Source organism: Sparus aurata, chromosome 7 (genome assembly GCF_900880675.1).
Source record: "Sparus aurata chromosome 7, fSpaAur1.1, whole genome shotgun sequence".
In the NCBI taxonomy this organism is placed as follows: Eukaryota; Metazoa; Chordata; class Actinopteri; order Spariformes; family Sparidae; genus Sparus; species Sparus aurata.
Genome location: NC_044193.1, coordinates 13,794,952 through 13,808,532, shown reverse-complemented (window position 1 = coordinate 13,808,532; position 13,581 = coordinate 13,794,952). Strand labels below are relative to the sequence as shown.

The 13,581-nt window shown below is 42.3% G+C and overlaps 1 protein-coding gene across 2 annotated transcripts in view; it reads right to left on the bottom strand.

Moving 5' to 3' along the window:
- LOC115585825 (sterile alpha motif domain-containing protein 10-like) overlaps positions 1-13,581 on the bottom strand; it is a 53,212-nt gene that overhangs the window by 3,006 nt on the left and 36,625 nt on the right. For both annotated transcript variants that reach the window (XM_030424480.1, XM_030424481.1), the window contains one exon: positions 8,471-8,611. In XM_030424480.1, coding sequence (XP_030280340.1) covers positions 8,471-8,611 — 141 coding nt within the window. The remainder of the gene's footprint in view (positions 1-8,470; positions 8,612-13,581) is intronic.

Below are 13,581 nucleotides of genomic sequence, written 5' to 3'. Positions count from 1 at the left end.
AAATGCAGCTCATGACCTTCCTAAATCTGTGTGGGACGCCTTACTCTACTCCCCCGACTCTACTGAATTATCAAGTAACCTGCGCCGCTGGCCTCTTTTCATGTAACACACTGCACTCCATCACAGAGAACCAACCTCTGTAACAGCCAATAATTTAGTATGAAACACTGGCTGACTGAATAAGTGAGAGAGTCATTGGTAGTGCATGAGGATTGCGGCGATACCTGTGATACAGGTAGACAGACAGACACTAAAACAGCGCCATACAGAGGATGAAACTCCCCAAAATAAAGGTGTTTCAAAATGCGCTGTAGTTAACTCGTTATAAAGCTTCAAAGCTGAAGGGAAAGAAATTATGACATTTACTTAATCAGCAGGTAATAACAAGCCGTTTTTTTTTTTTCTCAAAGTCATTATCTCTTTTCCCCCTCTCGAAACAACAGATGCGAGCAGGTGGCCTCCCTGACAACCAGCCAGCTCGTTCCATCCTGAAATGACACCAAGTGTCAGTGGGAAGGCAGACTTTTCTCTCCCAGACTGTTGGCATTTCAGCCCTCCTCTGCTGATAGCCGGGGAAGATGCGCCACCTGTCTCTAGACACAGACAGATGTAAGGCGGCACAGGAGTGAACCTGACCCAGGAAGCGATACAGAGAGAGAGACACAGAGAGAGAGACGGGAGGATGGAGAGGCATTGGTATGACTCGAGGCTTGTACAGACAACCGCTTCTCTGATAGAAATCCTTTTAAATGAGCTCCCAATGGAGTCGTCAGAGCCTAGGTGCAGCAGAGGAGAGGCGGTGGGGAAGGAGGGGGGGTGCTTGAACAGCAACTAGGCGAAATTTGTGCTGAGGAGAACTGACATGTTCCTCCTTTCCCCCTGTCTGTCACGCTCAGGGTTTAATTCATATTCTAACGCTGAGCTTCAGTTCAGCTGGCAGACGCCACACGGAGCTCTGAGTAAAGCTCTGCATGGATGGGCAACATCACAGGAGCGTTCAGAGGAACAAGGCCGGCAAGACGGTCTCTCGCGACAGCATCTTTTGAGGTGGGGTAGGGGTCTAGGCCCGCATCGAGGGTTATTCGCAACGTCATCCTGTTTCAGCTAATTATCGCTGAGAGTCTGATACGCGGCAGATGGCTAGACACAAAGGCGCAGATCGATTTTGATGAAATTTTGATGCGTTGAGAAGGAAGGAAGAGCTGACAGTTTATTATAAAGATATACCAATAACCAGAAGCTGAGGAGCAGAAGAAGGGCAGATACCCCACCAGGCTCTGATCTGAATCCTCCTTCCCAAAGCTATCCAGATGTTACAACAACCCCTGCGTGGTTCACACTGCCCCGAGAGAGCTGTGGCTTTGGGCTGTGGAAGACATCAGCCACCAGGCTCCTGAAAATAAATGAAATACTGTGTCTAAAAAAATACAAATACAACATTCATGCACAAAAAGGAATAGCTTTCCCTTCCATGAAAGGATTGTGTGCAAGAGAAAACACGAACAACAGACTGAAACAATGCGAACAGCGAAGGTTAACGTGGCGGGGGGGGAGAGATTGGGGGGGACCTTTATACTGAACGTACATTTGCATTCAACTTTGATGTTCTGCTTTGAGTTTCCACACTGCGTTACTTTTCAACCGTCAGCGACTTTCAAATTTCGAATAAGTTTTGTTATCTAACCGTGAAGTGTAACTTTGCGCCAAGTTTAAAGTGATAAGAGAAAAGAAAAAAGGTTTTGAAGTTCACGCTCTCTGTGGAATGGAACAGTGTGAAAGGTTTAAAGTTTGTTGGAGTTGGGAGCAGAGGACAGATTTCAAAAAGCTTGTCCCTGATAATGTGTGTATCAAAACTTCACTACAGGTGTTAAGCCATGTTTTGGCAAAAGTGTGAGGGTCGCTATTCTCAGTGTAGGATGAAAAAAACGGGGATGACGTTCAAAGTGCTTCAAGCGCAGCGTGACTCAACTTTAATTGTTTTCTCTTTGCTCACAATTTCAACTAGTGATAGTCACATTATTCTTTGAAGGAATTAATTTCCTCCACGAGTCTACAACAAATTACCCTTGATTCCGAGTTTTTGCTCATTTTCAGAAAATGTTTGCTGTACACATTTATTTCCTTGCTGTCTGCTGCCTTCCATTCTTCAAACACACAGCACGCCTAAAAGTCTATCACTCAGCACTGTGTTTTGTTTAAATGATCCCGTTCATTAAATCATGGTTCCATTCATGTATCCTGTGGTACTTTGCAAGAAAGTCTGTGAGAACTATCCTGCAGATCTGATAAAATATACTGATGTGTCTGTTAATTAAGGAATGGAAAAGAAGTGTTGCTTGTCGGCTGTTGCAGAGAACCAAACACATTTAAGTTCAACGTAAAAAGTAGTATCACGCTTCCATATAGAGGGACTTGTGCATCCTACAATTTCCATAATGCAACTCAAAAGCATGTTTCCATCTCTCCACCTTACAGTTTGTGTCAAATATGTTAAATACTTCCCATTTAAAGACTAATTCAAGAAACCGTCTGGGTTATTTTGTCTGCCTTTAGGAAGCTTCCCACATTATCTAATATATTATACTTACAGGGTTCACAGCACACAACAATTATACTTGCTAGGTGTACATGTCACCAGCCTCAACCGCGTTGGCAGTTAATGTTTACGCCTGGTGAGTCTGTGTGTGTCATTATGGCAAAGTGTGGTCCTGGAGATATTTATTGCAGCGGGACTGAACACAGAAGCCGTTTTGAGTGCTCTGGCAGGTGTTTATTTGCCTGTCAGCGGCCAGATTTTTGTCAGCGCGATAGCATCGCAGCCGTGCAAAGACACAGTTACAGACTTAACAGGTGCGTGGTTGAGATCAACATGAAGATTGAGGCGGGCACGGTCTGAGAAAGGCTGGAAGTATGGGGGGTTCACTCTTCCCACACTTTGCTCACCTAGGCCTACATTCGTGTTGATGCAGTCATGAAACTTTACGGGCGTGAAGTTGTGATCAAAATGAAGTTGAACATGAGCGCGATCCAACCCATCAGCACCGAGGGCTCATGTAATAACTTGGTACTCATGAGGCGGAACAGCCTGAGGCCCTTGTAAGGAGCGTCTCTGCATTTCTTCCATGTCTGATGAGTAGATGCACACGAAACACCACATGGAGGCAATGTATGTTCAAAGAAGCATTATATAGCGTGGCGTTTCTATTTTTTCCATTTTTCATGGAGTCCTCGATGTGATGAGCAAGCTGACCTTTATGTGTAAAATCTGGGGACTGCCCTTTAGTACAAATTTAATTCCGTCGTTAAATCCTTTTCCCAGAATCATTTCATTTACCGATCAAATTGTCGGTAAAACACAGAGATGAGCTGCGTAAACAACTTTCCACATGTTTCCAGTGAAACCAAAAAATATCACTATCTCTTTTAGTCACAGACACGTCCTTTTTCAAACTCGTTTTTTTCCTCGGGTATTGGGTGGAGAACAACATTTTCAACAATAATTTGCAACAGAAGTAATGTGATTCCGCGTCGAGTGTGAAATGCTATTACAGTGCTTTGTGCAAGTGAGCCTGCTTCAGACAGATTAGCATGAAGCAGAAAGTAGGGCCCCACAGCCAGGGGAATAAAAAAAGGAGCTATCGGACCTATCAGAGGCTTTTCTCTCGCTATCCATGTTCCTTCATTAACCTCCTCGCCCCGTCTCGTTATTTTATCTCTGTGATCTGTTGATTTCATCCTCTGTATTTTCCCCCATACTTTAAACATCTCACCTTCAATCCATGCCCTCGTTTTTTAAATTCTTTTTTATTATTGCTTGCTATTCTTCCTTTTCTGCTCAATCCCTTTTTAAATCTTATCCTTCAGATGTTTCTGTGCTCCTTTCTACCATTTGCCCATTTTTAATTTTTTCAAAAGAGAGACACAGAGAGGGCTGTTATTGCTTGTAAAGATTTTTTTTTATAAGAAATCACTTATGGGAATTTTTTTTTACAAAGTTGCCGGTGTGAATAATAAGAGGGTCTTGTTAGCGCTGTGTCATACTGTGCTGTCATGGCTCCGTTCACAGACAAACTCCCATCACATTCAAGCTTATTTTGAATTTTCATTCTCTTCTCAGCAGTTATTGTGAGATCAATATTTAATTTTTGGTAAATCTATTGCAGCTAGATCAGACCTGACAAGGCGGTATGACGCACGGCTTTACTAAATCACCCCAGGATTGTAAATGTATTGGTGGAGTCGCTTTGGGAGAATAGCTGCATGGGTGTGTTAGGGTTGAGTGGAGTGCAGCGTGAACCAACAGCCTGTGCTCTGCTTCTCAAACATGAGCCTGACAGCAAACCCTGCAGGTGCATTAGCCACTCTTCGGCTCTTTCTTTCTCACCTCTAGCTCTCATCTGTCCATTCCGACATCACTATGCTTCTCCACGCATACAGCATCACCTGCAATTTGCTCGTCATAACATCAGCACCTTCTCTCCATGGAAGAAGAGGAGTGCAGCCAAGCTCTGTGAGGCTGCACCCAGGCACACCAGTGTTTTTAGCCAATTGTGAACATCTTGAACGTGCTAACAAGGACGATGTCAACATGCTGATATTTTGGAGGTATGCTCACAATCTCATTTAAGCGTGTTGGTATACTAATACTTTCTAATAAGCACTATACACATTAGCTGCCTGAAGTGAATTTCAGTGACAGACCACTCATGAATCATTCTGTGGGGATCCTGAACATGTGTGTTCAATTTCATGGTAATCCATCCATTAGCTGTTGAAATATTTGATTCAGCCAACCTCATGGTTGCACAAGAGGGACGTTAGAAGATCATTAACATCAATGGGTATTCATCCTCTTGGGACCATGAATGTTTGTAAAAAAAACTTATGTGGAAACCCATCACGCACATGTTACCATATTTCACTACATTTATAACCATTTTGACCGGCTGGTGGAAAAGTCACAGGATCAAAGTCGCTAGGGCTCATCTTCTGAGCACCATGGAAATCTACCAAATTTTAATGGAAGCCATCCAACAGTTGTTGAGACATTTCATTTAAAGAGCAAAAATGCCAACCTCACGGTGGCAGTGGAGTAAAAGTAAGAGGACAGTCGAAGTTCATGGGGTTTACCCTCTGGGGACCATGAATGTCTATTCAAAATGTACATGGCAATCCATCATGTACGTGTCAACATATTTCCTGACATACGTGATCATTTGACCTGCTGGTGGCACTAAAAGAAAAGTCATGGGATCATAAAAGTCAGTAGGGTTCATCCTCTGGGGACCGTGAATGTCTGTATCAAGTTTATGGCAATCTATCCAGTAGTTGTCAAGATATTTCACTTGTTAAGAGACATTTCATGCCAATAGACTGAACATTTTTGTGACCTCATCCATGTCGAGGTCGAGTTGTCTGAAAGAATATGCTGAGATGCAGAGACTCTGGTGAGACTGCATGAACTTTGAACTGAACCGAAGTGTCAGGACAGACATTTAATGTTAAGCAGTTTTTTCAGTGCTCCAGTCCACACTGAGACCTTCATCACCTCTGCCCTCATCTACCACCTTATCACCACCTCATCACACTTCTCATTTAATTTCCAGCACCGAAGCAACCCCCATTATCACTCCAGATGCTTACCACCCTGTTCCGCCTTCATCACCTCTGAATACCCTCCACCCCTGTGAGCCTCAGGTGTTTTATGAGGCCACCAAATTAGCTTGCCCTTATAGCTTAAAGTCAGAGCCTGGTGAACTGGCAAATTACATTAGCATTGCGCTATTAATAGAAGTGTCCAACAGCAATTAAATTCTGTCTCCTTACCAGTAAATTGCATTCCATCTTTCAATTTAATCCAGTTTTAATTCTATTCAACATGCTTGGTGGGCATGTATGTCATAAAAGTTTGAGTGTCCCGGTCATCCGCTGGTTAAAGCAGCTGTGACATCCCTGCTTCGACTCTGATCAGGTCCTTTTTGTTGCATATCTACTGCATTTCTTCCCTGTTGTGTTTCCTGTCACTATCTCGCCAAACGTCAAAAGGTAATTCTAGAAGTCAGATCAAGTGCTATTCAAGCGATATTCAGTTCACCTGTTGCGTCGCAGTGCTGACCACCATTAGTTCAAAGACAACAACTTCACGTTGTTTGGTTAGTGGTGCTTAAAGTTTATTTTCTTGCGTAGCTATTGAAAAACGCTCCATTCAAGCTATTTCACAGAGCCATTCAGTGACTTCGGATTATTATATTTTCAAATGCTATCTTACAGTCAGGAGCCCATTTTTAAGACTTACATTTGCAATCTCTATTTTGTATTTCGCTTACATTTATTATGTCTCCCTCCCTTTCACACGTCTGCAAAAACACTTTCAGGTCCTGGAGTTGGGGCCAAAGAAAGATGATAATGGGCGTCAAACCCAGAGTTATTTATATAATTTCTGTCAGGCACTTACGTCGGAGCAAACTCTCTTGCATGAATGATCAGAGAGTGAGAGTGTGAGCTTGTTGGATTGCAAAGACCACTTCATTCAGTTGTTTGAGAGTAGCGGCTGATTGTAAGAGCCCTCACACCAACCGGCTCTTAATGATCATTTGATGGCACAAGTCCACTGCTCTGCCTGAACTAACAAAATATTCTTTTTTTGGTCTGACCCACTTATGTCACGGGGGAGAGTGGACCATTTAGAAGAAAACGGTTATGCGGTTTCTTTTTCCATTTTCTTGCAGAAATGGTTGTGCTCTTCAGGATGCGACATGAATAAGAAGAGAACAGTAAAGCCTCCAGACGCTTTTCCCCTCCTTGTTTGGGAACTGAATTACCAGGCAGCACAGTGGGAACAACTGAAGCAACAAGCATGCTGCAATTCCCCTTAAGTGCTGCAGATCCCCTCTCACTGGTGACATGAGCTCAGCCAGGATTCTGCTGCAGCTGAATGTAGGTCATGATCTTGAAGACTATGGTGCCCAAAGGAAAACAAAGGAGTGAAATAGCTAAAAGGCGCTGAGTCCATTTTGTTCTGAATACAAATATCATGAAAAATTAAAAAAAATTAATCTTTCTCATCTTTCAAAACCTTAAATGTGCCTTTATAAGGCTGAATAAACACAACAGTTCCAAATTCATATTTGCAGTACATGAATTTGGATTTTTTTTCTCTTTATCAATCAGTAGTCTGAGACCCATACATCTGAGACATCAGTCAAAATACATCTATCTGCATTTGTTTAGAGTATAACACTATTTCTTTCTTTACAAATGGTAAGATCAGCTTAAGAAGAAAGATGAATCTTTGAAAAAATGTCCACGAATTGCTGAATATCTTTGCTTTCATGGCAGCATGCGCTCAAGCAGGCATGAACTCCACAGGTTTGTGTAAAACCTGTTTTATTCAAAGTTTCATGGGATGTCCCAAAATGCTTTGCCTTCTCAGTCTCCCATAAAGTGCCCCCATAAAGGTTCAATGGGGTTGAGGTCAAGTGACTGTCCACGACAGTCAGGACTCCTTGGGCTTCTTTGGTCCAACAAAACAACTAGGGGACAGCAGATTGCTGAGTTACAGCTAACTGCTGTTAATGGTAGCTACTGTTAGCCAGTTAACTCCATTAGCTGTGAAGCTAGCAGTCCGGACTGGGCGTTGAGAAAACCAGATAATTGTTTACACCGCTAGTGAAGGAGCTTTGGACTGGGAAGGGCCAGGGTTAGCTGGTTAGCCTGCTTACCTCAGTAGATATCTCAACAACACACTTCACATCCTTTTGTTAATCTTAGTACATTTTTTAAAAATGATTTCAACTAAAATTCTTACATACTAAGATATTCTGAAATTTGTGAAGATTCAACTTTTCACTCAAACTGTTCAGCTTATATTATCATTTGAAATTGCAATGAAGAAGCATTTTGACTAGTGGTCTCTGACTTTTTGACCCCACTGTATGTAGTATTTATTCACAGCGAACATTTGGTTGCAAAACTGAAGAACATTTGAATTTCAACTCCAGGGAAAGGTAATTGTGCGGCCATTTCACTTTGAACACTTGCAGCAATCAATGAACAGAGAAAACAACCACCTACAACAACCTCTACAACAGCCAAAACAGACTTGCAAGAAGCAAGCCACATCAAACCTCTGAAACCAGGTCAGCAGTGATTGACTGAGCCAGTTTATTGATAGGTAGATAATAAAAGTGTTTACCGAAGTCATCATTCAGAGGCAGGGCAGCAAATCAAGAGCTGCCATCAATAAAATCGCACACAGCCACAAACAATTGGATGTCCAACTCCATGTTTGTCCCAGCAGGCACGCGTGCTCTCAGACTGCCTCCCTCCAATTTAACCAAACCAGACTGCTCTCCGCCTGTTTGTCACTTTCTTTATCTTCCACCTTTACTCACAAAGACACAGTTACTCACAGAAACACACAGAAACACGGTTTCTCACACACACACACAGACATCATGTTATTACTTACTTCTACTAAGGAGCTGCAAGTTGCGGACCTCCTCTCTGACCTGCAGCTGGAGGACTTGTTGGAGGACCTCCTGCCTCAGCGTCTCCTGGATGATTCCCATCCTCTCCAGCTTCTCCCCGTTCAAACGCAGCAACGCCCGTCCTGTTGGGTAAAGGAGGGGCATATGGATCAGGTTTTGATTCTGATTTAAAACATCTTTCGACACAAATATTATTAGTACCAATAGGGGCTGATCAATTTCGCTCAGTTCCATTTTGTCATTTCAATGAACCAGATGATTGCTAATTTTATTCATGAACAGCCTGGTGTGAAACAGCAGTCAACAAACTGTCTTTGATTAGCTCCCTACACTGGAGGTAGGATCAAATTCACCTAGAATACAGATAGAGTTACACTGCAGATAGATTTAACTCCCTGGTGTTATTCGAAAATATTTTTCCACCAGACATCCCCTATCAAAACCTATTCTACATCTAAAGTTTCTACATAGTCAAAATCAATGTTTAAGTATGATTTTATCACACACGTCTTGCTCTATATCTCACCTATGCAGCAGTATCAGGCACAACAATGATAAAAGCAAACGTTGTTTTGTAGTTATTTTTAATGGTATTTAGAATTTGTGACCTACTAGAAAAGTACACGCTGTGGTAATTTGTCTGGAAAACTCTGGACCCAGGCCCTTTCGCCCCATCCGAGAATGATGGAGGCCAGTTACAGAGGTGATTTACGCAGTATTGACTTATACCGGTAGGTTTGTTGCTCAAACTGCTGCTAAATGTTTCTATCGTTAGCTAGTTCACGGTCCTATTTGCTGGCTAAGCTCAGTAACAGGGGGATGCATAACACACATTCAGCACTTTTGGCTACTGAAAACGGCAATCAATATCTGTGACAAGTCACTCCCCAGCTGCCTGTTCATCGGAAACATGTACCTATGCCAAAGCAAATAGCAATCCACTAGCTGTTTCATGGGAACCTTAACGACTTTTGTGCAACCTCCTAAAAAGTCTCCAGGTTAAAAAAGTAACCATTTCTTTAAGTGGTTTGCGTATTCTTCTGTACATGTGGGTTTCCTCCCATACTTCACAGACATGCCTTTCACAGGGATATTCTATCTATTGCATGTACTGAGAACATGTTTGCATCTGTATACATGACATTTTCTGTGCACATGGGCAAGGTGCATTCATATTGTACAGTCACCGTATCATTTCCAAGACCAAGGTGTTCATTTCATGTTTAGTACAGCAGCCTTCCAGTTGTTAGCAGTAAAAGGGGCTGGCATGGGGAGGATGGCTCAGTGGCTCAGGCTGGCTGAGTTTTACTACAGAGTTTGGCAGTTGACCCCGAGGGGACACACATTTAACATACCATTACCCACAGTAAACAGCTTTTACAACCAAGTTGCACTTACACAAACACAAAGGCAATATGAAAAACTTGAACACACACACGTGGTAATACAGTTTTTTCTCTCTCTCTCTCTCTCTCTCTCTCTCTCACACACACAATAGTTACTATAGGTAAAGGGAGCTATGTCCTTCACCACTGCAGACAGAAAAGGAATCCATCATACCTGCAGCAGCCCAAATCATAATTAGACTCATTACTCATGCAGCTCACTCTCCATTTCATTTCATTCATTCCCATTTCCTTCCAGCAGACATCAGTACAACCTCTGCATCTCTGTCTCTCCTTCTGTTTCTGTACAGTACCTGCGCATTATGAAGGTGCTGCAGAGGAAAAGTCCCCCAACTTATATACGCATGCATATATAGTATGTGCACACAATACTTCAGACGCATAATGAACAGTGTCTCTCAGGCTTTCTCTCTCATCTAGCTAATGGGACACAATCATTAAAGCATGTTTGTTCTGCCTTTATTTAGCCACAGCTGCTAATAAGCATGTCTTTCAGAGTTCAAGAGAAGAGAGGAGGGCGAGCACTGAACACAAAGAGAAGAGAAAATTAGTAAATGAAAGGATAATTAGACTCCTTTGTCTTTTTTTTCTGAGCCTATGAAATATAAATATCTTTCATAAAGAGTCAGAAGTCATGTTTCATCGAAGGCTGTAGGGCAGAGAACAGATCTATGTGTAATGGTGGGACTGAGGCAGGTCTGTTGTGATCCTCAGCAGGCCCAGGCCTGAGCTAAGTGCCTCTAAAACCATCTGTAAAAACTAATGTAACATGCCCCAAGCCATAGTATTCCCAACCGCATTACCTCAGCAGTACTGGTAAAATGTAAAGTGACAACACTGCATCAGTTCTTTGCCCACATCCCCTAAAACTGATACTTACACAATGAATGTTTATAGTTGTGCTGAACAACCACACACAGAGGTGGGGTGAAAAGCTGGATGTCACAGAGAGACACAAGAAGCCATAGTGGCTCAAATTTGGAGATAACGACAGCCTATATAAAATATGGAAAGAACTCCTGAGTCTAAAAAACGTCCAGCGGATGGTGACTCCATTGGTTGCAAAAAGGAGTGTGATTGTATGTAAGCTTATGAGAAAATTATCCAACTTCTCAATTTTTTCCCCTCAGAATACAGTTTCCAAATGAGTTCATGGTTTAAATCACTAGGTTCAGTTCTTCTTTAACACAGCATTATGATAATTTAGTTCCCGTTTAGAGTCAATTAAAAGTTGGACTGTTGGTTTACAGAAAAATTTCGAAAAATTGTTAGTACAGATGCCCCTAATTCAAATATTATAACGATGTAGGTGGAGGGGGGTTTCTGAAGCTCTTTGACCATCTGACAAGCGACTTCTGTTGATGTATAATGGCCCTTTAACACTTTCATATTCCACTGCAGGAACCCACTGCTGGACTTCTAGACAGTCTTTCGATGTTTTCGAATGTATGACTCATCTGCTGACCGTTGCACTCTTACAAAACAAACTGCAGCTCTGTCTCTTCTTCCGTTTCTATATTTATGTTGCTGCCTGGTTGCTCATATCGCAGTTTATGCATATACCTCTGGAGGTGAACTGAAGTAGCATTTCAGCTTGAAAAAAATAAAAAATTGACCGTAATAAAAAAATCAGTGTTGAATCTCAATCTCTGGAGGAGCAACTGAAGAAGTCAAGTTTTGGTTATGGTTTGGTTATTTTTTTTTTGTCTCGGGACACAACACTGAGGAAACTTTTGTTAACAAAGCTTCTCTGAAGTAAAGTGATTGATTCTTTGTAGGCAGCAGACGGACTGCTGAACATTTTATCAGGAAGCTGATACAATTATGATTTTTGTTTCTCAAATATGAGATATGATATATAGCTCTCACTAGAGCTTTTGCCAGCCAAACGAGGACAGAACTGTCAGCCAGCCCTTGTCTTGCAACCAGATGGGCTTGAACAATACAGACAATAGCTACCTCTACTGTGGGCAAGTCTCCACTCCCTGGGAGACAAAGCAATGACAAACCCCTTAGCTTTCATCGTGGTTTAATGGATTTGTGTATGTGTGCGTACATGTGGTTTAAAGGCACATTATTTACCTTCCCTCCGAGTCCAGGTGCTCTCTGTTTCTAGCACACGGAGTGGAACAAACCATTTCATGTGAGCACAGCCGTCTTGGGGAATACAATAACCCTAATTTTGCCATTTATTTTGTCCTCGGTTTACAGTAATCTTACACACGAGTCTCCACGTACACGCTCATCAACCTCTTCACCCCATCTCCCCTACAGCCCCCTTGTGTGTGCTTTACAACAGCAGTACCAGTATGTCCTAGAAAAACCACTGTCCTTGGTCTGGGCGTGCATGTGTGTGTGTGTGTGTGTGTGTGTGTGTGTGTGTGTGTGTGTTTGCGTGTGTACAAATGAGACAAAGCAGATGAATGGAGCTCAAATCAATTCCCCTCAGACAGACTTAATACAGCTCCTAATAATTGCCTGCAGATAGGGAAAGTAGCGCTTGTCAAAGGGAGAAAAGAGACACAAAAACAAAAGCTGTTCGCTTTTCTCAATTTGGCTTCAAAATAAATTGCTTATTAACAGTGTCTGTGGGCAAATGGGAAGCAGTTCCAGCCTGGCTAGGACAGTAATGACACTTACGACCGTCTGAAAGAGCAATCCAGGAGGGACGACGGTAAAGACTTCCTTATGAAAGAACAACCTTTAGATTAAGCCTTTGATAGCAGACCAGTCCCGTCCAGGCTGTCCCTGAAGGCAAACTGTATTAAGCTGGTTCTTTATACAGTAATAATACGGTAAGTATGTCACCCTGCAGCCACATGTATCAACTTTACTTCACAGCATATATTCAATACTACATGTTCTCTGTATGCCTCCATCCTATCTGCCTCATCTGTAATTCACAGCCGCTATACAATTGTGACCTGCACCAATATATTACCTTGATAAAGGGAAAAAAAAAGGATAATTACAATCCATGAGTCAACAGCTGGAATGCAATCAAGATCACATCTGGAGGTCTCACATCTTAGCCTGTAAATGCATTCAATACAGCTCGCAGCCACAAGAAAGTATCGTCTGCACATGAGCTGAGGACAGCAGGTGACAGTTTATCGACTCGTCTGGCAGCTGAGGTCTCTCAAACCTGCTGACCTACAGCACGCTGGCAATTTCTTATCACAGTGTGAACAGAACGTAGACAACAGCAACTGTAAGAAAAAGAATGCATCTAGAGACGAAGAAAAACCCCTGGCGTGACCGTCTTTCTGAGAACTCATCTAGTCAAAGATCCCTTTGCTGATACTGGGTGAAAAGCAGGCTTCGGTCACTAAATCACAAACACTCCATGCATCCATTTTCACTGTGAGGCGTGTAACTCTCACTATTTAATGCACTTTTTTCTACTTCAGCATTAAAGGGTGACTCCACTAATTGTACACATTAAAGTGTGTTTAAAGGTCTTGGGGAGTACTACTGCATATGTGAAAAAAGTAATATATAAGTCTTTTGTGACTCCAGAGAAAGCTGTTTGTCAGTGATGTGATGTCACTCAGCAGATAATTTGCATTATGGGTAAAGTAGGTTTCGAAAAGGAAGAAGAATGAGTGGAATAAAAAAAGGTGGTATCGCTTTCTCAGGTTCTGCTCTATTAATTTAGATGTTTTATTTTTAAACTGTCCACAATG